The following is a 26,273-nucleotide window of genomic DNA, read 5'->3' as shown; positions in this document are numbered from 1 at the left end:
GGTCATTAAAATAGTTTCTTGGGAGTCTGATTGGTATGGCACTAAATAAATAGATTAGTATAGGGACTATTGTCATCTTTATTATATTCACTTGGCCTATCTAAGAGCACTTAATATTTTTCCAATATTTAAATCTGACTTAATTTGTGTGGAAAGTGTTTTGTAATTTTGCTCATATAATTCCTGACTTTCCTTTAGTAGCTAGATTACCAAATATTTTATGCTATCGACAGTTATTTTGAATGGAATTTCTCTTTGCACCTCTTGCTGTTGGATTTTGTTGGTGATGTATAAAAATGCTGAGGATTTATGTAGATTTATTTTGTATCCTGCAACATTGCTAAAGTTATGAATTATTTCTAATAGCTTTTTAGTATAATCTCTGGGGTTCTCTAAGTATACCATCATATCATCTGTAAAGAGTTTTAATTTGGTTTCCTCAGTACCTACTCCAATTCCTTTAATCTTTTTCTTGACTCTTATTGCCGAGCTAGCGTTTCTAATACAATATTGAATAGTAATGGTAATAGTGGGCAACCTTGTTTCACTCCTGATCTTACTGGAAAAGGCTCCAGTTTTTTCCCATTACATATGATGCTTACTGATGGTTTTAAACAGATGCTACTGATTATTTTAAGGAAAAGTGTCTTTAATAGGAATAGATGTTGGATTTTATCAAATGCTTTTTCTGCATCTATTGAGATGATCGTATAGTTTTTGTTAATTTGATTATTGATATAGTCAATTATGCTAATAGTTTTCCTAATATTGAACCTGCCCTGCATTCCTGGTATAAATCCTACTTGGTCATAGTGTATTATCCTGGGGATGACTTTCTGTAGTCTGTTTGCTAATATTTTATTTAAGATTTTTAGCATCAATATTAGGGAAATTGGTCTATAGTTTTCTTTCTCAGTTTTCGATCTACCTGGTTTAGGTATCAGTACCATATCTGTGTCATAAAAGGAATTTGGTAGGATTCCTTCAAATCCTAATTTTTCAAATAGCTTATATAGCATTGGAAGTAATTGTTCTTTAAATGTTTGGTAGAATTCATATATAAATCCATCTGGTCTTAGGGATTTTTTCTTAGGGAGTTGGTTAATAGCTTGTTCTATTTCTTTTTTTAAAATGGAACTTTTTAGACTATTTATTTCTTCCTCTGTTAATCTAGGCAAGCTATATTTTTGAAGGTATTATTCCATTTCATTTAAGTTATTGAATTTATTGGTATAAAGTAGGGCAAAGTAACTCCTAATTATTGCTCTAATTTCCTCTTCATTAGTGGCGAGTTCTCCCTTTTCATTCTCAAGACTAACAATTTGATTTTCCTCTTTCCTTTTTTTAATCAGATTTACTAAGGGTTTGTCTATTTTGTTGGTTTTTTCACAGAACTAACTCTTAGTTTTATTAATTAATTCAATAGTTTTTTGTTTTTGTTTTTGTTTTTTTACTTTCAACTTTATTGATCTCTTTATTTTTAGAATTTCAAGTTTAGTGTTTGACTGGGGTTTTTTAATTTGTTCTTTTTCTAGCATTTTTAGTTGCAAGCCCAATTCATTAACCTCTTTTTCCATTTTAGGCAAGTAGGCCTCTAAAGGTATGAATTTTCCCCTTATTATCACTTTGGTTGCATCCCACACATTTTGGTATGATGTCTCATTATTGTCATTTTCTTGGATGAAATTATTAATTAGGTCTATGATTTGCTGTTTCACCCAATCATTCTTTCATATGAGATTATTTATTCTCCAATTATCTTTTGGTCTATTTTCCCCTGACTTTTTATTGAATGTAATTTTCATTGCAGCGTGGTCTAAAAAGTATGCATTTACTATTTCTGCCTTATTGCATTTGAGTTTGTGGTTTTTAATGTCCTAATTAACATATGGTCAATTTTTGTATAGGTTCCATGAACTGCTGAAAAGAAAGTGTATGCCTTTCTGTCTCCATTTAGTTTTCTCCAAAAATCTATCATATCTAATTTTTGTAGTATTCTATTTACCTCTTTGACTTCTTTCTTATGTATTTTGTGGTTTGATTTATCTAATTCTGAGAGTGCAAGGTTGAGATCTCCCAGTATTATAGTTTTGCTGTCTATTTCTTTTTTCAGTTCTTAATTTCTCTTTTAAGAATTTAAATGCTACACCAGTTGGTGCATATATGTTTAATATTAACATTGCTTCATTATCTATGCTACCCTTTAGCAAGATATGGTTTCCTTCCTTATCTCTTTTAATTAGATCAATTTTTGCTTTTGCTTGATCTGAGATCAGGATGGCAACCTCTGCTTTTTTTTACTTCACCTGAAACATCGTAGATTCTACTCCACACCTTTTACCTCTGCTTTAGGTGTGTTTCCTGCAAACAACATATTGTAGGATTACTGCTTCCTCTTTATGGGGGAGTTTACCCCATTCACATTTATAGTTAAAATGACCAGGGTGGAGCCAAGATGGCGGAGAAGATACACGCAATTTTGTGAGCTCCCTTCTTCCCTCATTACCAATTAGTTAAATCAGCCTCAAAAATAACGCTGGACTGATAGAAACCACAAGGACTGGAAGCACGACTTACCAGCTGAAGAGAATCTCCAGATTTCAACAGAAAAGGTCGGTTCCCAGGGGAGGAAAAAAAAAGAGACCAGTACAGACGGTTGGGTGCTAGCACATTGTGCTGATCGCGCTGGGGAGAACTCTGGGATCAGAGAAGCCACTGAGATAGAAGAATCTGGCACACGCTGATAGCTCTTCTCTGCTTATAAAACAGCAGTTCAGAAGAGAAATCAAGCCACTTTAAAATATAAAGCCAGATAGATACTATCTGGAAGTGACCTAACAGATCTCAGCACAGCGGTGAAGCCTCCATCTGTGGTCCGGGACTTCACCTTGGGATAGTTAAGAGCTTGAAAAGCCGGGACACAGCCCAAGGCAACATATAGTGCCTGGCTCAGCTGGAGGCTGTGGAACTCAGACACAGAAGTCCCAGAGAAGCGGAACCTCTGAAATAGGGACCGTGGTTTCTGGGCAGACACTTCCAGTTTGAGCGCAGAGGCTTTTCACATCAGCTTCTGATATCCACGCCCCACGGGGCGCATAGGCTGGGCTTTGTGTTGCCTTTACTGTTCAGTCTTAAACCTCAGGGAAGTCGCTAGGACACACAGTGGCCTCAAAGCGCAGCCGTACTAATCACCTCTGAGGCACTTCCAGGGAGGGGGTGGGGAACTCTCTCCCAAAGCTCTCTCTTAGCTCAGGCACAGGGGCCGCTGCATCCATCCAGTCTGAGAGGAAGCTGGTAAAGAAATAAATAAATAATTTCCTACCCCAAGGGCAGACCCCAAAAGATTTTTTAGATATGAGTAAAAAGCCAAGAAGAACTATTGATTCCTTCTACAGAGAGAAAGAGCGGGTTTCCAACCCAGAGGAAGTTAACAATAGAGAGTCTACATATAACAGCCTAAAGGGGAACGATACCTTCCCCCCATCACTTAACTCTCTCCTAGAAGAGACTATTAAAAAATTAAGAGAGTTTGAAGAAAAATGGGGAAAGAGAAGCTATGATAGAGAATAACAATGTTCTGAAATTTGAGTTGGAAAAAATAAAGAATTCACAGGAGATGCAGGGAAACAAAATTTGTGAATTAGAAAAAGTTAAAATGACCAGTTCTGTATTACTTGCCATCTTGTTAACCTCTGCTCTCCTTTCCTTCCCCCTATACCCCTCCCTACTATTAAACTTGTGAGCACCACTTGCTTCCCACAGCCCTCTCTTTTTAGTATCCCTTCCCCCATCTTAGAATTCCTCCCCCTATCTTATCCCTTTTCCTCACAATTTCTGTATTCCCTTCTGTTTAGCTTACTCCTTGCCTTTTCACTTTTCTCCTCCCATTTTTCAATGAGGTGGGAGAAGTTTCACCATAAATCAAATATTTCTAATATTTTTCTCTTTAAGCCAATTCTGATGGCAGTATGATACACACTGTCTTCATGCCCCTCCATTTTTTCTCTCAGATATAATAGATTTCCTTTGCCTCTTCATGAGATGTAGTTACCCCCCCCCTTACCCTTTCTGGGTAAAATTTCCTTACTACCTCTAGCTTCTAGAACAATGTATATGTGAGTCCTTTATATATCTTTATAGCAGAAATATAGTTCCCAAGATTTCTTTTTAATTTTTAGGTTTCTCTTGAATTCTATATTTGTAGATCAAATTTTTTGTTTAGATCCATTTTTTTCATCAAAAATAGATGAAATTCACTTATTTTGTTGAATGTCCATCTTCTTCCCTGGAAAAAGATGCTCATTTTTTCTGGCTAAGTTATTTTTGGCTGCCTACCAAGTTCCTTAGCCTTTTGGAATATCATATTCTAGGCCCTTCTATCCTTTAATGTGGACACTGCTAGATAGAGGGTAATCCTTATTGTGGCTCCTCCATATTTGAATTGATTTTTTCTAGCAACTTGCAATATTTTTTCCTTTGTCTGATTGTTCTGGAATTTGACCACTATATTTCTTGGTGTTTTGATTTTAGGGTCCCTTTCAGTAGGTGATTGATGAATTCTTTCAATTTCTATTTTACCCTCTGTTTCTATATGTCTGGACAGTTTTCTTTGATAATTTCATGGAAAACAGTTTCCAAGCTCTTTTTTTCATCATATTTTTCAGGGAGTCCAATAATTCTCAGATTGTTTCTCCTGAACCTATTTTCCAGGTCTATTGTTTTCCCATGTAGGTATTTGACATTTTTTTCCATTGTTTTATTTTTTTGGTTTTGCTTGACTGATTCTTGGTGTCTCCTAGAGTCATTCAATTCCATTTGCTTGATTCTGATTTTCAATGAAATATTTTCTTCACTTTGTTTTATATCTTTTTCTAATTGTCCAATTGAGATTTTTAAGTGAGTTGTTTTGTTCTATGGATTTTTTTCCATGTCACCAATTTTATTTTTTAGAGAGCTATTTTCTTTTTCCAACTCACTAATTCTGTTTTTCAAGGATTTGATTTCTTTATCCACTGTATCTTTAAATGAGTGGGATGACTTATCCAAACTCTCTTGCTAAGTTTCCCTTTCCTTTTCCCATTTTTCTTCTAGCTCTCTTGTGAGAGCCTTTTTAATTTCTTCTATGAGAGTCTTGTGTGCTGAGGACCAAATGATATCCCCCTTTGGGGATTCATCTGGGGACAGTCTGTTTTTAGTCTCCTCAGGGTTTAAAGTCTGTTCTCTATCCATATAGAAACTATCAATAATAGTTAGAGTGTGCTTTAATTTTTTGCTCATTTTGTCAAAGAAGAGTCAAAGAAAACAAACTAAAAAGAAAAATAGTGTGCTTTTTTTTTGGGGGGGGTTGAATGGTATTACCAAGCTTCCTCTACAGACTATAGGAGGCAGCAGTGAGGCACTAGCAGGACAGCAATAGCTGCACTGTGTCTGTGCTCTAAGACTCTGAGAGCATGCTGATACACTGTGGGTGGGTATGGCCAGGTCCCGAGAGACCCTAGTTTTTTGGGTTATAGTTTTCACCCCCTATGTTTTTAGCTTCTCTAACTTGTCTATTGGCTTGCCAACACTATGTTAAAGCTCTCTCCACAGAAATGCCTGAGATCACACCCCACCCCCCTCCAGTCTGCTCAGCTGTAAGCTGCCTGCCTTATTCTGTCTGCTATGATGCTGCTGCCTGCCTTCAGTTTGTGCCTGATCTAAAATTGTCCCCACCCTTGAGCAAAAATAGACTTTTTCTGGCAAATTTTGAGGATATCTTCTCTTGGTAATTATTTGTATTTATTTTTCAGTCAAGCACTAATTCAGAGGCTTGTCATGAGATAAATATATATATATATATATATATATATATATATATATATACACACACACACACATATAGGATTCTCCCTTTTGAAAAAAATCTCTTTGGGATAAAAGTCCTGATAGTGATATTGCTGAGTCAAAATCTTGGCCATTGTTCCAAATTACTCTTCAGAATTGTGGGATCAGTCTTTGATGTCCCAATTTTTCCACATCTCCAACATTTGTCATTTCCCTTTTTTGTTATATTAGCTAGCCTGATGGATGTGAGGTGTTTACCTCTTCACCCCATATTTTAATTTGCCTTTCTCTAATCAATAGTAATTTAGAGCAATTTTAAAATATGATTATAAATAGCTTTGCTTTTGTTATCTAAAAACTCCCTGTTCACATCCTTTGGGGAATATCAGTTGCGGAATGACTTGTTTTCTTATAAATTTGACTCAGTAACTAGCATTTATGTAACACTGTGATGTATTTTAAAAATATCTCATTTGATCCTTACAACTTTGGGAGCTAAGTGCTATTATCCCTATTTTATAGTTGAGGAAATTAAGACAAACAAAAATGAAGTGACTTGCCCAGAATTACACAGATAGTTAAAGTATCTGAGGCTGCATTTTAATTCCAGCCAGCTTTCCTGACTCTAGGGCCAGTACTATATCCATTGCATCCTTAAGCTGCCTATCTGAGAATTTTACATTTCTCTGCATTTATGGGCATCTCACAGATTTTTTGTGTTGGTTGAAAATAAAACTATCAATGAAAAAAAAAAAATAACATTTCTGTCCTCAATGCCAATTAAGGACAGACACTTGTTTACTTTAAATTGAGAAAACTAAAAAGTGTGTGTGCTCCTTAACGACGTGATTTGAAGAACTGGATTTAGTCACATCTGAGTAATTGTGGGCAAATCACTAACCTTTGTGGGCTTCACTTATTTTGCATGTAGGATGAAAGGGTTAGACAAGGGCCTAACCACTTCTTAGGTCTATGATCCAGTGAGGCCTGAATTGATATTTTCTATTAAGTTCAAAGCTCCAAAAATTTGGTCTCATACTCCCATTTCTTATAAGAGGAACAGGAAGGCACTGTGCTAGACACTGTGTTAAGTACTTTTTAAAAATGTGAATTCATTTGATCCTCACAGTAACCCTGCAATGTAGGGGCTATTATAAGCTTTATTTTGCAGTTGAAGAAACTGAGGCAAACAGAAGTTAAATTAATATAACTAATAAGTGTCTGAGGGTGGATTTCAACTCAGGTCATCCTGACTACAGATCCAATGCTCTATTTATTCTGTCAATAGTAAACTCCAACCGTTTAGAAGGTTTGCAGTTATTCAGTATTATGGGCAAGTATTTGAGTTAGGAATAGCATGATTATGTCTTTCTAGTATATAGATTTGTAACAACTCCCTTTTCGGATTAGCAGCTACTCAATGCACCAAATTTGTGAGAAGAATAGCAGATATAGTAGGCTCCAGCAAATGTTAACTCTCAAGGCAGAAAAAACAAATACAAAAGAGAAAAGCATTTAAGGAGGACACAATAGCAAAGTTAATAAGGGAAAATCAAATAGTAGAATCATTTTCTACCTTCCCATATATGTTATGGGACAATTTCTCATTACTCTTCATGCTTCCAGGCATGCTCATAGGATTACTACATCTGCTATTGTTAACTTAGGCTCTCTTTAAAGCTAGAGCTTACGTCTGCTATTCTTCTCAGGAAATGTTATTATAATCATCACATTTTGGGGTCTTTGGTGAATCTAATATACATCACACCTCAGTAGGATACAAAAGTCTCCCCTTCAGGTGATTAACAGGAACTAACTCATCCCTCTTTTCTTATTAATTTAGAGCTAGTAAATTCCTTTTTAAAACTCTAATCATGCACTAACACCTAGTTTTTAGGGCCATGCAAATTATGAAGCTTCAAAAAGCCTTTGGGAGGCACTCTGAGGGGCTGGGGGGAGATAGCTTTGTCCTACATTCCAATTTCAGGGGCAAAAAATCATGTAGAACAACGAATATTTTAATTCTGTTTTGGGCTACTTTTAATTAATTTTTTTAAATGACAGCTTAAAAACAATTTAGCACAATATAATTTTATTCTGAGTATAAATCAAGACAGAAAAAGATCAAGAACATTTCAGAATTGTGCAATAGACTGAATACCTATTTGAATCAATATTATCACTTTGATTATGTTCATATGAAAAACAATTAAATTCAGCATTATCATTTAGCAATAGAATTTAGACCTCTGATTTTTATAAAGTGATATATAAATTTGTTAGGTGTTTACAATTCACATCCAAGCTTACATCCAAGTGTGTAAGTAGGAAGGTGCTTCTTTTCCAACATTTCAGAAATCACAAACTCCAGCCTCCATCAATGATAACATCATTACCAGTTATGTAGGCAGACTGCAATGATAAATATAGGGGAAAAGAAGGATTATAGAGATATGTTAACAGGTTTTTCTCTTTTGCTTCCTTTCTCTCTCTCTCTCTCCCTCTACTCTGTCACCCTGACCCCCACCCCAAATTACTCAAAACACTCTCAGCAATTCAAACCCAAGAATTAATGTTCATAACTCAGCAAGTGGCTTTCTGAGTCAATTTCATGTTGCTAAGGTCTCATGTTTAGGTGAGTCTTGTCTTTGCAATTTTTTTACTTGAAGTAAAATGCTTTCTTTTCATTGTGCAACCCAAGCTCCTTCAGAGCTGATAGCAAACTTAAAAAAAATTTTTTATTTGTTTATTTTATTTTAGCCTTTTATTTACAAAACATATGCATGGGTAATTTTTTCAACATTGATCCTTGCAAAACCTTCTGTTCCAAATTTTCCCCTTCTTTACCCCACCCTTTCACCTAGATGGCACGTAGTCCAATACATGTTAAATATGTTAAAATATATGTTAAATCCAATATATGTATATGCATATATACATATATATAGCATATATATACATGCATATATATATATATGTTTATATAGTTATCTTGACAGTAAACTTTTGAACCTATGTATGTGTGATATGGAAGAGGGTTTAGACTTAGAAACCATCAAGTCCAACCTGTCTTCAGATGAAGATGCTAATGAGATAATGCTTTATGAGCCTAGAATAAGTTATTTTATGTGCTTAAAATACATATATGCATATACAAATTTACAAGTGGGTATATATGTGTACATGTATTCTAGATATAAAATTAATCTGTTACTTTCCTCCCCTTATTTATTGTGCACCTCTTGAAGATGAACTATTCAGAACTATTTTACACTCATAAGTACCACCTTTTCAAGTCTCAATGACATTATAAACTCAGTTTTTTCACTTGCATTAGAATGCCTACTTTAACATACTAATAATAGCTATCAAGGAAGTAAGGAAAAGTTAAATATAATTTCTTTTACTATTATATATCTTTTCTTGAACTGGTAATTTGTTTTATATTTTGAATCCTCCCTGATGTTCTGCTGGTGATGTGACAATGTTCTGTTTTATTTTTTTTCCTTTTCTGTTTTCCTTTATTTTTTATCATATTTTTAATAAAATAAATTTTTTAAAAAGAAAAAGTAGTAGCTAGCATTTATGTAGCATTTTTAAGATTTACAAAGTAAGTAATTTAATATATCTGTCCTCCTCAAAACATTCCATTCATATAGTGATTATCATAAAATCTGATTATTCTAGGCTCATAAGCAATATCTCATTAGTATCTTCATCTGAAGATGGGTTGGACTTGCTGGTTTCTAAGGTCCTTCCTAACACTAAATCTAGGATCCTTTGTGAAAACCATTTGATTGTTTTCAATCCTTAATTTCACTTTGTGAAAAGTAAAGTACAATGAGGTAAAACTGCTTTCATTCTTAGAGAAGCATGATTTTAAGACCCTTGATTATAAAAGATTGACCTCTTAAATTTGTATTTAAGTTACTTCCATTATTAGTTTGTGCTCAAAGAGTTTGCTAAGAGATGGTAAAACATTCCATTTATAGCCCAATCATCATAAATTCTGAATTAATGAGAATCAGTTTCAAATCTCATCTGCAAAATGAGTGAGTTTAGATTTGATTGATTATTTTATTGTTTTCTACCCTTAATTTCACTTTGTGAAAAGTGAAAAAGGGCTTTTTCTTGAACGAATTATGTTTGTTTGGGTACAAATCATGGAGTTTGTAAGATCACTAAAAATATCATTTTAGGTAGACAGTTGAGGGACTCTCAGAGATATGGGATATACTTCCCAGGAGGAGGAAGCACTCACTTCATCAGAGGCCAAGTATACACACAACAGGGCCACTTCTTCTGCAGTTGCCATTCTTCCCATCTTCTGTCTTTTCAAAAAATCATCCATTGCCTATAGACATAGATCATTTGCAGAAATGATCAACAACACAAACCAAAATATGAACACAGAACTTTATATCATGTCAAAGATAAACATAGTAGAAGGAACCTGTACATGTGTTCATGAAAGTGATTAATGATGCACAATATAGGAAAAATAAATCCTTATCCTTTGGCTCCATTAGATTTTTTTTAATCCAGGACACTAAACTGGATTATTCAGTCACTGCTAACAAGGGCAGCAGAGATTTGGGAAAGGACTAGATTTTTGCCAAGATGTATAAAATGAAAATTATTAAGAAAAACATGATTACCTTTTCAGGGTCTGGTCTAGCTTGGATTCTGTCATGCAGAGAAGGAGTATCAACAGTTCCTAAAAGAAGGTAAAATATTCAGATGAGCCCTAGAACACTGTCAAACAATATTGTCAAATGCAACTTTTTTATCATGTTATCCATTAAAAAAAAATGTCCTTTTCCTTTAGTGACGATAAATTGTTGTATCTTTCTTTTCTCCCCAGCATATTTGTGTTTGGGGCCATTTTTTTTTAACATTTTTACCATATGATTCTTTTCCAAAAACATTGAAACACTAAAGAGGCAATTTTCATAGGTGCAGAGGAAGAAAGACTGGACTTTGATTTTCTTAACTCTGAAATAATGGATCAGAGTAGATGATCAGGAAGGTACATGATCCTATGGCTTTCTTGGAAGGATTGTTGGCATAAAGTACAAAAATTGTGTTATGATCAGATGTATTCTCTGTTTACAGAGCAACTTCTAATCATTTGTTTCATGGACTCATTTGACAGTCTGAACTTTCCTTTGTGCTCGCTATTTCATGCCTTCAGGCCTTATAATTCCTCTTTCTTTCCAAAGTGTTTAGAGGACTTTATTTAAGGACTTTATTTATTTATCTAGTCTTTTTTTTTTAAACTATTAATTACTTATTTGAAAATAAAAACTTGAAGGGTAGCAGAGAAAAAAAAATTAGGCACTCATCTGAGCTTTCCCACAAATAACTTGAAATAATACTTTAAAACAAATTCTGGAGGGGGGGGCAGCTAGGTGGCGCAGTGGATAGAGCACCAGCCCTGAATACAGGAGGACCCTAGTTCAAATCTGGTCTCAGACACTTAACACTTCCTAGCTGTGTGACCCTGGGCAAGTCACTTAACCCCAGACTCAGGAAAAAAAAAATTCTGGAATGGCAGAACCAACAAAAGGATAGGGTAAAATAGTTTTCCAGGCCAAGACTACTTAGAAGATTATAGGAAAGCTCTCTTGCACCTGGGTAAGAATGAAGCTCAATCCAGCACAGGTTGAACCCCAGCAAACCAGCAGTAGACTTTGGTAGCAACTGAATCAGTGGCTACAATGACTATTTATGGATCTCTCAGCCAACATCAGATGCTAAGAATATCAGAAAATTGGTAAGGAGATTACAGAGTCCCTTTGCTGGAACTATGAGCAGGACTCTTGTTACATTGCTCATAAATTTGGGTTACAGTCCTGGATCTCAGTTCCATGGCAAAAAGGACCACTAGCACACCAGAACTTGCATCTGCAGGGGAGCTGGGAGCCTAGTCATAGCTCCCTAGATCATACCAAACTACTTCGGAAAAACAGAAAATTATAGGTCCCCATAATTGTTTTTGAAAACAGATGTACAAAAATCCTGAAGTTTAGGACAGTACTTCATTCTGGAAGCAAAACTCCCATTTTATCATAGAGTTAAAAGTCAAGAAATAGACTGGAAAAAAGAGCAAACAGCAGAAAAAGTTCCTGACTATAGATAGTTATGGTAACAAGGAAGATCAAAACACAAATTCAGAAAAAAACAAAGTAAAAACATATCTAAAACTCAAAATAAAATATGAATTGGGCTCAGGACATGAAAGAACTCAAAAAAGACTTTTAAAACCATGTAAGAAAGATAGAAAATTGGGAAGAACAATGAAAAATGCAAGAAATCATGAACCCAAGGAAAAGAACAATGCCTTGAAAAGTAGAATTAGCTAAATAGAAAATGAGATAAAACAAATTCATTGAAAAAAAATAATTCCTTAAAAATTTGAATTGGGTAGGTATAAGTTAATGATATCATTAGGCATCATGAAACAATAAAGCAAAATCAAAAGAATGAAAAAAATGTAAGACAATGTGAAATCTCATTGTAGAAACACTAACACAGAAAATAGATTCAGGAGAAATACTCTGGAATTATTGGGTTACCTGAAAGCCATGACAAAAAAAGTTCTAGACATCATCTTTCAAGAAATTATCAAGGAAAACTTTTCTGATATTCTAGAACCACGGGGTAAAATAGAGATTGAAAAAAATTCACTGATCATCACCTGAAAGAGATCCTAAAATGAAAATTGCCAGAAATATTATAGTCAAATTCCAGAGCTCCCAAGTCAAGAAGAAGATATTATAAGGAGCCAGAAAGAAACAATTCAAATAGCACGAAGCAAAAATCAGGATAACACAAGATTTAGCAGTTTCTACATTAAAGGATTAGAAGGCTTAGAATACAATATTCTGAAGGGCAAAAGAGGTAGGATTACATTTCAAGAATCACCTACCCAGCAAAAAAAGAAAAAGAAAAAAGGAAAGAATAGATATTTAATGAAATAGAGAAATAGAGGTCTTTCAACCATTCCTGATGAAAAGACTAAAGCTGAATAGAAAATCTAATTTTTTTTTTTTAACTGAAGCAATTGGAGTTAAGTGACTTGCTCAGGGTCACACAGCTAGGAAGTGTTTAGTGTCTGAGACCAGATTTGAACTCGGGTTCTCCTGACTTCAGAGCTGGTAGAAAATTTGATTTTCAAATACAAAACTCAAGAGAAAAAAAAAAAAAGCTAAATAGGAAAGTGAAATCACAAGGGACTTAGTAAAGTTATATAAAGGGTTGAAACTCTGAATAGGTGCACTAGAATCAGACAACTGAGCACTTAAGGCTAATTACTCATTGGACAATACTCTATTAGCATATTCTTGGAAAATGATCCTTCTCATTATAATGTGCTGGTTTGATCTTTTGGTGTATACAGATAATTGTAGGAAGGATTAGGGCGTGGAGTAAGACAAGCCAGAGTCATTTTGGAGGACTACGAGGACAAGGGAAGTTGGTGAGGAGCCTCATGGAGTTTCATCCACCTCCTTTACTTCTCCTCCTAAAGACCAAGGACTTTTGCTGATCCTGACTCTGGCTGATCCTGAAGTCAACAGGGAGCTAACTTGGACTTCACAAAGTTAAACCATTTATAATTCTACATGGTAAAATGATACTTGTAATTCCTAAAAACTGATTATCACCTTCCCCCAATCTACCTTCATCTCCCCTCTCCTTTTCTTATTCCCTTTTCTATCCTATTTTTCTATATGGTAAGATACATTTCTATACTCAGCTAAATACATATTATTCTCTCTTTGAGCCAATTTTGAAGAGTAAAGTTCAAGTCTTGCCTGCCATCCCCCTCCCCCAATCTTTTCCTGCATTGTAAAAGCTTTTTCATACCTCTTTTATGTCAGATAATTTACCTCTTTCCAGCACTTCCTTTCTCCTTCTCCCTGTGTATTGTTTTCTTGCCTCTTGAATTTTTTTTACATATTCCTCCCATCATGTTTAATTTATATCCATGTACTCTCTGTATATACGTCTCCTTTTAACTGCCTTATAATGAAATGTTTTTAATAACAAAAATAAGTTTTTAGAAGTTACAAGTAACATGGTTAAAAACCCCATCTCTAATCCCAGATTCTCAGGAATATATTCACTAATATAAAGTGAGATGAACTGTTACTTTTCTTTCCCCACTTTCATAGACTCTTTCTTTTTCATTATCTCCCATAAATTCATGTACCCTTTTATATCTTTTTGCTATTTTCAAAAAAGTTCTTATTTTCTCTTTAAAATTTACAATCCCCCCCCACAATTTTTAATATTCATTAAAATTTTTTTTGATTTATAAATTCTCTCCTTGTCTCTTCTTTCTCCCTTTCCCATTGAGAAAGCAAGCAATTTGATATAGTTTATACATGTGCAGTCATATATGTTACAATTTGCATGTTAGCCATGTTGTGAAATAAAAAACATACAGACCCCCTTCCCCACAGAAAAATAAAGTAAAAAGTATGTTTCAATTTGCATTCATTCTCTCAGTTCTTTCTTTGGAGATGGATAGCATTTTTCATCATAAGTTCTTCAGAATTGTGTTAAATCACTGTATTATTGAGAATAGCCAAGACATTCACAGTTGATCATTGTACTTCTACTTCATTTCACTTTGCATCAGTTTGTATAAGTCTTTCTAGGTTTTCTGAAAGTATCTCCTCATCATTTCTTCTAGCACAATGGTATTCTATCACAGTCATATACAACTTGTTCAGCTGGCCCCCAATTGATAGACATCCCTTCAATTTCCAAATCTTTGCTACTACTAAAAAAGTTGCTATAAATATCTTTTGTATATATAGGTCCTTTTTCTTTTTAAAAATTCTCTTTGGGATACAGATCTAGTAGTAGTTTTGCTGTGCCAAAGAGTGTGCATGGTTTTATAGTGCTTTGGGGCTGGTTTCAAATTGTTCTCCAGAATCGTTGGGCCAGTTCATAATTCCATCACCAATGTATAAATGCCCCAATTTTCCCATATCCCCTCCAACATTTGTTATTTTCCTTTACAGTTTTATTAATCAATCTGAGAGGTGTGGGGTGGTAGCTCAGCATTGTTTTAATTTGCATTTCTCTAATTAATAGCATTTTTCTCATGTGATTATAGATAGTTTTGATTTTTCTATCTGAAAACTGTATTCATATTCTTTGACAATTTATTAATTGAGGAATTGCTGTTACTTTTATAAACTTGACTTAGTTCTTTATATTGCTGAGAAATGAGATCTTTATCAGAGAAACTTGATATAAAATTGTTTTTCACATTTTTGATTACTATATATTTTCTTCCATTCTTTTCCCCTCCAAACTTCCTACTCTCCTTAAACTCAGAAATAAGTCTTCCTGACTCCAGTCCTTGCCCTTTATCCACAAGCATTCTATCTTCTATACCACTTAGCTGCCCAAGATCCTGGAGTGGCTTGCCATTTTGTCCTCCAGCTCATTTTACAGATAAGGAAACTGAGGCAAATAGGATTAAGTGACTTGCATTAAGTTTCTTAGGCCAGGTTTGAATTCAAAAAGATGAGTCTTCCTAACTCTAGATATGGTGTTCTATCCACTGTGGCCACACCTGAATACACTTTCCTTTGGAATTCCAAGTTTCTGTTTCTCATTTACTCTCTCTTAACTTTTGCAAGTCACTCAGCCTCAGTTCTGAGGGGACCTCTGAGATACCATCCTCCAATGCTCCTGGCGTTTTTATTCTTACATGCTATCCCCTCTTTTGGAGTGATCCTAAAGTGAAGGAAGTTGGCCTAGTGGAGAAAGGACTGAAAAGAGATTCAGATTCTACTACCTCTTAATATATATGTTTTAGCAAAAAACACCTTAATAGGTTTTGTGGTAGGAAAGAGTAAAGCTGATCATTGGGAATATCCAAAGATAAGGAGAGGCTGAATGTGGGGAATAAGAAAGATAGGATCTGTGGGGTAGAGGCGTTTATGTCAGTCAGACTCAAGAGCTTAACTTTATACCAAAAGTCCTTTGCTTTGACAGATAATCCCCACAGGTTCTTTTACACTGAGCTTATTTCAGTTCCAAGGCTTCATTCAGCTCCTGGAACAATAGTGACCTCAGATCTAAAGAAGCAAATATTCTTCACCCACTTTTAGACTTGGGGATGCTACTAGAGATTGTGGGAAAGCCACACTTATTGCTTTTGGAAGATGGCTATGGATTGGGACCTCTTTTCTTGTGGAAATTATCATGCTCAGTCTTTTCCAGGATAGATACATATACATACTTCAGAGCTTGAATTTTTCAGAATTATGAAGGGAAAAGATTGGGTACCAGTTCTTGCCTCCCTATGCAAGGACTAATTCTAATTCTAATTCCATCTCAGAAAAAGAAATAGAACAAGCTATTAACCAACTCCCTAAGAAAAAATCCCCAGGACCAGATGGATTTACATGTGAATTCTACCAAACATTTAAAGAACAACTAACTCCAATGCTATATAAACTATTTGAAAAAATAGGGACTGAAGGAGTTCTACCAAATTCCTTTTATGACACAGACATGGTACTGATACCTAAACCAGGTAGATGGAAAACTGAGAAAGAAAACTATAGACCAATCTCCTTAATGAATATTGATGCTAAAATCTTAAATAAGATATTAGCAAAAAGACTTCAGAAAATCATCCCCAGGATAATACACTATGATCAAGTAGGATTTATACCAGGAATGCAGGGCTGGTTTAATATTAGGAAAACTATTAGTATAATAATCTAATTAATAAAAACCATATGATCATCTCAATAGATGCAGAAAAAGCATTTGATAAAATCCAACATCCATTCCTACTAAAAACGCTTGAGAGTATAGGAATAAATGGATTATTCCTTAAAATAATAAGGAGCAAATATTTAAAACCGTCAGTAAACATCATATGTAATGGTGATAAACTAGAACCTTTCCCTGTAAGATCATGAGTGAAACAAGGTTGCCCACTATCACCATTACTATTCAATATAGTACTAGAAATGCTAGCTTCGGCAATAAGAGCCGAGAAAGAGATTCAAGGAATTAGAGTAGGAAATGAGGAAATCAAACTATCACTCTTTGCAGATGACATGATGGTATACTTAGAGAACCCCAAAGACTCTGCTAAAAAGCTATTAGAAATAATTCAGAATTTTAGCAAAGTTGCAGGATACAAAATAAATCCACATAAATCCTCAGCATTTTTATACATTACCAACACAATCCAACAGCAAGAGATACAAAGAGAAATTCCATTCAAAATAACGGTCGATAGTATAAAATATTTGGGAATATATCTACCAAAGGAAAGTCAGGAATTATATGAGCAAAACTACAAAACACTTGCCACAAAAATAAAGTCAGATTTAAATAATTGGAAAGACATTCAGTGCTCTTGGATAGACCGAGCTAATATAATCAAGATGACAATACTCCCTAAACTAATCTATTTATTTAGTGCTATACCAATCAGACTCCCAAGAAACTATTTTAATGACCTAGAAAAAATAACAAAAGGTCGAGAATTTCAAGGGAAGTAATGAAAAAAAAAATTAAATGAAGATGGTCTAGCTGTACCTGATCTAGAACAATATTATAAAGCAACAGTCACCAAAACCATTTGGTATTGGCTAAGAAATAGACTAATTGATCAGTGAAATAGGTTAGGTTCACAGGGCAAGATAGTGAATAAAAATAGCAATCTAGTGTTTGACAAACCCAAACATCCCAACTTTTGGGATAAGAATTCATTATTTGACAAAAACTGCTGGGAAAACTGGAAATTAGTATGGCAGAAACTAGGCATGGACCCACATTTAACACCACATACTAAGATAAGATCAAAATGGGTCCAAGATTTAGGCATAAAGAACGAAATCATAAATAAATTGGAGGAACATTGGATAGTCTACCTCTCAGACTTGTGGAGGAGGAAGGAGTTTGTGTCCAAGGGAGAACTAGAGACCATTATTGATCACAAAATAGAACATTTTGATTACACCAAATTAAAAATTTCTGCACAAACAAAACTAATGCAAACAAGATTAGAAGGGAAGTAACAAATTGGGAAAACATTTTTACAGTTAAAGGTTCTGATAAAGGCCTCATTTCCAAAATATACAGAGAATTGACTTTAATTTATAAGAAATCAAGCTATTCTCCAATTGATAAATGATCAAAGGATATGAACAGATAATTTTCAGATGATGAAATTAAAACTATTTCCACTCATATGAAAGAGTGTTCCAAATCACTATTGATCAGAGAAATGCAAATTAAGACAACTCTGAGATACCACTACACACCTATCAGATTGGCTAAGATGACAGGAACAAAGAATGATGAATGTTGGAGGGGCTGTGGGAAAACTGGGACACTGATGCATTGTTGGTGGAGTTGTGAAAGAATCCAACCATTCTGGAGAGCAATCTGGAATTATGCCCAAAAAGTTATCAAAATGTGCATACCCTTTGACCCAGCCAGACTACTACTGGGCTTATATCCCAAGGAAATACTAAAGAAGGGAAAGGGACCTGTATGCGCCAAAATGTTTGTGGCAGCCCTTTTTGTAGTGGCTAGAAACTGGAAAATGGACTCCATCAATTGGAGAATGGTTGGGTAAATTATGGTATATGAATGTTATGGAATATTATTGTTCTGTAAGAAATGACCAACAAGAGGAATACAGAGAGGCTTGGAGAGACTTACATCAACTGATGCTAAGTGAAATGAGGAGAATTAGGAGATCATTATACACTTCAACAATGATACTGTATGAGTATGTATTTTGATGGAAGTGGATATCTTCAGCATAGAGAAGAGCTAATCCAATTCCAATTGATCAATGATGGACAGAATCAGCTACACCCAGAAAAAGAACACTGCGAAATGAGTATAAACTGTGAGCACTGTTTTGTTTTGTTTTGTTTTTCTTTCCAGATTATTTTTAGCTTCCGAATACAATTCTTCCTTTGCAACAACAACAACAACAAAATTCAGTTTTGCACATATATATTCTACCTAGGATATACTATAAAATATTTAATATGTATGGGAATGCCTGCCATCTAGGGGAGGGGGTGGAGGGAACGAGGGGAAAATTTGGAATAGAAGGGAGTACAATGGCTAATGTTGTAAAAAAAAAAAAAAATTACCTATGAATATGTACTGTCAAAGAAAATGTTATAATTATAAAAAAAAAACACATTCCCACACCACACAGGTCTCTGTCAATTTTGCTCTGCTCTCTTTTTCTGGTAACTGGACACTCAGGCATTTGTCATGATTGTTAGTGCTGGAGAATAATTAAGTGGAAGATTTTGTTTTTAAGGCTTTGCCTTTTTTTCTCACAAAACTTCACTAATTAAAATACTCAGGAGGAAACTGATGTTTGAGTCAGTTGAAAAAAAGAGAAAACTGAATGACTCATAGAACTAAAAAACAAAACAAAACACCAAAACCCATTTAATTTTATACTTAAGTTTTGAAGACTTGGTTCCAAGTCCCAGGTGAGTGAGTTGTTTCCTAGGAAAGAAAGTGGCTGCCACCTGCTGGATGAAAATTTAATTGCACAGAAGGTAAAGCAGAGAATGGAGAATAGGGAAGATGATTTAAGGATTATCTCCCAGTGGAAGCTGAAAAGAGTTGCTTGAGGGAAGCAAAGGGAGCAGAAAGTGATGACCCAGAACACAGCGATAATGACAGTAAACTCACGTTTTGGCCTGAGACTGGGACTCTACCTAAACTATTACTTCATGTCACAAAGACTTATACAAGTTCCTTATGGAGTGGTCTTGGGGAAGTGGATTTATAGTTACTTTCTATGGACTAATATATAAGTTCTATTAACTTGTAAATAAAATAAATAAATATACAAATAAAATGTAAAGGGTAAGTAATATGGCATCATGAAAAGAACAGCTCTGGAGTCACAGATGACTTGAGTCTAAATCCTTTTTTTTTTTGATGCTTACTATCTGTTTAACCTTAAGTATGTCACTTCTGCCAGACCTCAGTTTCATCATCTCCAAAATTAAAAGGTTGAATTAGAGTAGGAATTAACATGATCCTCAAAAACATATTTTTTCAAAAATATTTTGATAACTATTTCAATGTAATTGGTTTAATTTATGATTCTGCTTTGTTTTAAAACATTATCCTGAAATAATAGGTAATAGATAAATATCCATAGGTTTTGCCAGACTGAGAAAGAGATCCATACACCAAAAAGGTTAAGAACTCCTCAATTAAATGGTTTCTGTGGTCCCTTCCATTTCTAGATCTATGAGACTTTGATTTATTTTTACTTTTAAAAAATAATTTTTCAAAAAATCTTTTAAAACTACTTTTAAATATTTTCAATAATAAAAGGTAGATTAACTGAAACACTTAGAGGTGACCTGCTTAAATGAACGGAATATGGTCAAATGAATATACAACAAATTCATCAATGTGTGTATTTCTTCCATGATTTAATAAACAACCCATTCATGCAACTCTTGTTCATGTCTTCCCAAAAGTTCATCACAAGGTAAGCATGAAAGTACAACTCACCATACTAAGGATTCCTCAATTTATCTTGATATTGAGAGTCTATCAGTGAAGCACATAATTTACTCATGGACTATTCTCCACTCATATAAAACAACCACCTCTTCCTTTTTGCTGATACATTTTTTTTTTTTTTTTTTGATGATAATGATGATGAGGATAGTTAGTTAGAATTATGTAGTGCTTTAAAATCTGCAAATATTATTTGTTTCTAACAACAACCCTGTGAAATAAATGTAGATATTATTATGCCTATTTCATAGGTGAGGAAACATGCTGAAGCCAAACCTAGCTAACTAGAGTATGAGGTAGTGTGGGATTGGGAGAGTGGGTACCACAGACCAAGAGGTTTTCAGAATGTGAGAAGTTAAGGAAGATTAGAATTCACAGAACAATTAAGTAATCAATAGAAGCCTTAAGCAAATTAATTGATGTTAAGGGGTGTTAGGAAGGCAAGGTGGATTCAGCCAATCAGAAAGTCTTGTGGTTTTGAGAAATCCACAATTTAAAGTGATAGCCCATCCAGCCCAAATTAATTATCTTAACCAAATCACTATTGCACCAGCTTAATAGGCTAATTGAATATTAATCAGGAGAACTAGAGTTCAAGTTCTCCTTCTTTCCATACCTACATATTAGGTATGTGGCATTTGGCTTTAAGTTGCAGAGCAGATACCTGAATTGGTAGAGGGAATTTACTCATAGAGAGTGCCATATGCTGAGAAAATCATACCTTAGTACCAAAAATTATCCAAAAATCTCTCCCTGATTCTCTCGCCTCCAATACAATATGGACAAAAATACTTGAAAGTAAGAAAAGTTGAGAAGGGAGTTTCTGTCCTAATCCATAATACCCAAGCTCTCACTGAGTAGTTATATAGCTTTTAGTTCCTTGAGGACAGAGCATGGTCAATCCTATCTTAATCTAATAAAATTTAATTATGATTTCTGGTGCAAAACAAATGTTAAATGAAAACTACTACACACATCCCTAGCTTCATTTAATTATTCTTTCATAAAATTATAGATTTGAAAATAGGAATGTTAGAAGCCATGAATACAAATCTCATAAATTTATATTAATCATTAACTGGATGTAAACCTAGGGGAAATAAAATTGTCCTTGAGGTCCACATGGTTCCCTCTTCTCTAAGGCTTTAGGAAGTTTATTTTAAATGAAAAGTTATGAATTCTACTGCAATATCCCTGAATCCCAAGTCAGGAAAATTCCAGTATTTACACAGAGGCTCCCTGCTTTAACTTATATTTCTGTCTCCAGTTAATCCATTGGTCTCTTTGTAACTGAGACAAAACTTAGACCACTGAAAACATCTGAGATAAAAGCCAGTATTATTAATAATATTAGATTGTCTGTGGATAGGCAGAAGATAGGAAAAGAACAAACTTTGAGACTTTGAGAAAGTGGAAACACCAGAGGCACCAGACTGAATCTTTTGTTCTAAGAAGCCAGGAGGATTATTGGTCCTCTTCACAACCCCTGTTCTTCCTTCTCTTTCTCTCTTTTAGCTAGTTCCCCTTGGGCTACTTTGCTCCTTCCCCCAACTCAGCTTTGTATTACTCTTTTCCCTTGGTTTCCAGAGCACTGGAATCTATTACCATCATAGTTAGTAGCATTTATATAACACTTTGCAGTCTGCAACTTTATGGGGTGAGTGTCATTATGAATTATTATCAAGAAGAAAATGAGAGTGATTGAGGTTAAATGACTTGGAGTTCCACCCTTACACTCTTCATTTTATTTTAAAAATAGATTTTATTGGATGACTTTTGTCTTTATTTCCCAATTATTTCTACCTTCCACATGTACTTTTTCTTGTGAGAAAGATAACATAACAGAATGATGTCTTCCAACAATACAAATAATCTCTGTGCCATATAGGATGAGGAATGTTTTCAATAAATTCCCTCATTTTGAAAAGGTACTCTAAATCACTATTGATCAGAGAAATCCAAATTAAGACAACTCTGAGGTAATACTACACATCTCACACCTTGGCTAAGATAACAGGAAAAGATAATGATGAATGTTGGAGGAGATGTGGGAAAATTGGGACACATACATTGTTGGTGAAGCTGTGAACTGATTCAGCCATTCTGGAGAACAATTTGTAATTATGCCCAAAGGGCTATCAAACTGTACATATGCTTTGATACAGCAGTGTTTCTACTGGGCTTGTATCCTTAACAGATCATAAAGGAGGGAAAGGGATCCACATGTGCAAAAATGTTTGTGGCAGGTTGTGGTGCCAAGAAACTGGAAACTGACTGAATGCCCATCAATTAGAGAATGGCTGAATAAGTTATGGTATATGAATGTTATGGAATATTATTGTTTGATAAGAAATGATCAGGAGGATAATTTCAGGGAGGTTAGGCGAGACTTACATAAACTGATGCTAAATGAAATGAGCAGAACCAGGACATCATTATACATGACAACAAAAAGATTATATGATGATCAATTCTGATGGACATGGCTCTTTTTAACAATAAGATGATTTCAGGCCAGTTCCAATAATCTTGTGATGAAGAGGGTCATCTGCACTCAGAGAGAGGACTATGGGAACTGAGTGTAGATCACAATATAGCATTTTCACTCTTTTTTTGTTGTTTGCATTTTGTTTTCTTTCTCATTTTTTTCCTTTTTGATCTGATTTATCTTGAGCAGCATGATAATTGTGGAAACAGAAGAATTGCACATGTTTAATATATATTAGATTACTTGCCATCTGGGGAGGGACTGGAGGGTAAGGAGGGAAACATTTGGAACTTAAAGTTTTGCAAGAGTGAATACTGAAAATTATCCATGCATATCTTTTGAAAATAAAAAGCTTTAATTAAAAAAAAAAAGAACAAGGTAAAAAAAATTCCTTCATTTTATAGATGAAGTAACTATATCACAGAGAACTAAAATGAAATCAAAAATTAACCTTATTAGTCTTTTATTGTTTTTTCATTTATTTTGTTAAACATTCACAAATACATTTTAAATGGGTTAGCCTCACTCCAGAGTTTTCTGAGTGTGACTTGGACACCTGCTAGAAAATTTCTAATATCATAAGTTGTAGAGAAGAATAACTTGCATTGGTATAATGAATTTTCTTATTTCTATATCAATGAAATCATAGGGCCCACCTCTATCCTTAGGTAAGGTAATAGCAGTGATGTTAAGTAATTATGCTTAGAAATTAGAAATATGCTAAGATTTGCGTTAGAATAAGATTAAAAGAGAAAAAACTCAAGTTCAAATTAAATAACCTAGTAGTACTAGACTAGGGAGAATAAGAGAAAACTCAGCTCTATCATTACTAACCATAGGACTATGAACCATGTGAAGTTATTTAATTTCTTTGATTGTCAATTTCCTAACTTGAAAAGTGAGACCTATTGTTGAGATCAAAGGGAAAATGAATGTGAAAGTACTTTATAAAGAATATGAGTTGTATGCAACCATGACTTACTTCTCCATTCCTGACTTCAGTGGTCCTCCAATAGCAAACAGTTTGCAGCTGAGATTATACTTAAAGACTTTCCTGAATGATGCACCCTCCCAGTAAGTTTGTGCTTCCTGATATAAAATTTAGGTATCTGGGGTTACTGTCCCACCAAGATGATACATAAGCACAGAAGAAATGTAGAAGTTAAAATAGTTATCTCCCAGTTCTTAGAACCATGTCTGTCATATAATAAGTGCTTATTGTTATGACTTAGTAAGAGCCTCCAAATCACTACACCCTGAATCTCAGGGACTTCTAAGCAAATTTTAAGAAGTATATTCTAGGCAATAGGGCATGAGAGTCATGTGGCAAGAGGATGGGAAGAGGGATGAAGTTCAGGGAAAGGCTAGGAATCCAGTTTGGCTGGAATGTAAAGTATGTAAAAAAGAGAAATCTGAAATAACTGGAATGAGAAATTGGGGCTATAGAGTTCCTTAAATAATAGGATACTCTACTGGCTAAAAGCAGGAGAATGGCAGGGTCAAATCTATTCCTTAGAAATATTATTTTTCCATCTGTGTGGACAAACTGACATGTACAGAATAGTTCAGGTGAGAAGTGATGAGAGCCTGAATGAGAGTGGTAGCCAAGTGAATAGAAAGAAAGTAATGGATGAGACATATTGTGAACATAAAAAATCAACAAGATTTGGTAACTGACTGAATATAGTAGGGGGCAGTGAAGGAGAGGGAAGAGTCTAAGATAATCAATAATCAAAAATATTTATTAAGCACTTATTATGTGTCAGATATTGTGCTAAGTGGTAAAGATACAAGTGCAAATAAAAGAAGATCCCTGCCCTCCAGAACATTACAATCTATTGGGGGAAAAGACGAAAAAGGGGAACAGGAAGAAAGTACTTTTTGCATGTATAAGTTGTATAGTTGATAGGAAATGGGGAGAAGATTGTGCTGGGCTTTCTTCTTAAATGGAGTCCCTGGAGCCCGTGGCTCTATTATTCAGTCATAGGGTTGAATCAGAGGATACTTATGAGATATGGGTAAAAAAGCAAAACTGATTAAATCTTACAGGGTAATGAAGCTTCCCAATGATAAGTTTCCTAAGGTAGAATGGTGATGGAGGAGTCCAAGGAAATTTAAAAGCAATATAGTAGGTGGGAAATAGAGAGTATGATTCTAGTCTGTGTACCTGGGAGAATGGCATCATGCCATCAACAGAAATAGCAAAGTTTAAATATAAAGAATCAGTTCCAGGAGGAAGATGATAAATTCTGAACATTTTGCTGACTTGCAGAGGAATTTCTTTGAAGGCACATCAATGAAATCACAAATATTTTCTATCCCTCCTCCCCTCAATAAAGAAGACTTCTATTTCCCTCATTGTGCTGTTTTTTAAATTGCTTGGTAAACCTTAAAGCATGAAATAAATGTGACCTGTTTGTCATGTTGAGTTAAAGATGCCATTGGGACTTCCAGATTTAGAAATCCAACTGACAATAGACAATGTGGGACTAGAATTATATAATTAGATAGGGTTAGAAGTGTAAATTGGGAGACATCTGAGATAATAATTGAATAGATTAGTTAGAAGGAGAGACCATGCAATGAGAAAAGTGTTGAAGATGGCCATGGAAGGAATTGGACACGGATGATGGACTAGCAAATGAAACTGAAGTCAGACCTTTAGTGAACCAGAAGAGAACAGATCACAAAAGATCACAAAAAGATCACAAAAAGATCACAAAAGGAAGACAGATACCCAGGAAGAAAAAGTATAGTAAACAGTATAAAAAATGTCAAGTATATTCATACAGAAAAGACCATCAGATTTATTAATTAAAAGATTGTTAACAATGTGTGAGAGAACAGGATCTATAATATATCAGGTGAAAAATCATATTGCAACAGGATGGCAAATGGGTGATGAGTAGTGGAGGCAACAAGAATAAAAAACTCTGGGAATCAGAAAGTGAAAAAAATGGAGGGAAATGAAGTCAATATATGATAAAGTAGAATCAAGTGAAGTTTTTGAATGGTTGGGGAGATTCTGAGCGTATTTGTATACTCAGGATAGTAAGGGATGAAAGAATAGTTAGGATATGAGAGAGAAGTCATGGCGGATTGATGGGTTGAGGGAGTAACCATATTGATGAGACCATGGAAAACTCTATTCCAGATATTTCATTTCCTTTTTACCTTAAAAACCATTTTTTAAAAATCATTTTACTCAATCATTTTACTAGTTGTGCAACTATAGGCAAGTTATATAAATTCTTCATCTGAAAAATGGGAATAGAATTCTGACTTGAATGACACTCACTTAGTGCCCCATTTAAATGACTACTCTATCTTATAATCTGATTTCTTAAGGGGATCAAATGCATCTTCTTTTTTGCTCATTTGGAAAACAATA

The 26,273-nt window shown here is 34.6% G+C and overlaps 1 protein-coding gene across 6 annotated transcripts in view; it reads right to left on the bottom strand.

The window, feature by feature from the left end:
* Nucleotides 1-7,898: 7,898 nt before the first annotated feature.
* The window catches only part of BDH2 (3-hydroxybutyrate dehydrogenase 2), a 37,290-nt gene continuing 18,915 nt past the window's right edge, over nucleotides 7,899-26,273 (bottom strand). For all 6 annotated transcript variants that reach the window (XM_074276454.1, XM_074276456.1, XM_074276452.1 and 3 more), the window contains 3 exons: nucleotides 10,482-10,540; nucleotides 10,085-10,177; nucleotides 7,899-8,235 (listed from right to left, as the gene is read on the bottom strand). In XM_074276454.1, coding sequence (XP_074132555.1) covers nucleotides 8,182-8,235; nucleotides 10,085-10,177; nucleotides 10,482-10,540 — 206 coding nt within the window. In that variant the 3' untranslated portion in view covers nucleotides 7,899-8,181. The remainder of the gene's footprint in view (nucleotides 8,236-10,084; nucleotides 10,178-10,481; nucleotides 10,541-26,273) is intronic.

Source organism: Sminthopsis crassicaudata, chromosome 6 (assembly GCF_048593235.1).
Source record: "Sminthopsis crassicaudata isolate SCR6 chromosome 6, ASM4859323v1, whole genome shotgun sequence".
Taxonomy (NCBI): domain Eukaryota; kingdom Metazoa; phylum Chordata; class Mammalia; order Dasyuromorphia; family Dasyuridae; genus Sminthopsis; species Sminthopsis crassicaudata.
The sequence above is the reverse complement of the archived record's forward strand: the minus strand, read 5'-3'. Positions and strand labels throughout refer to the sequence as shown.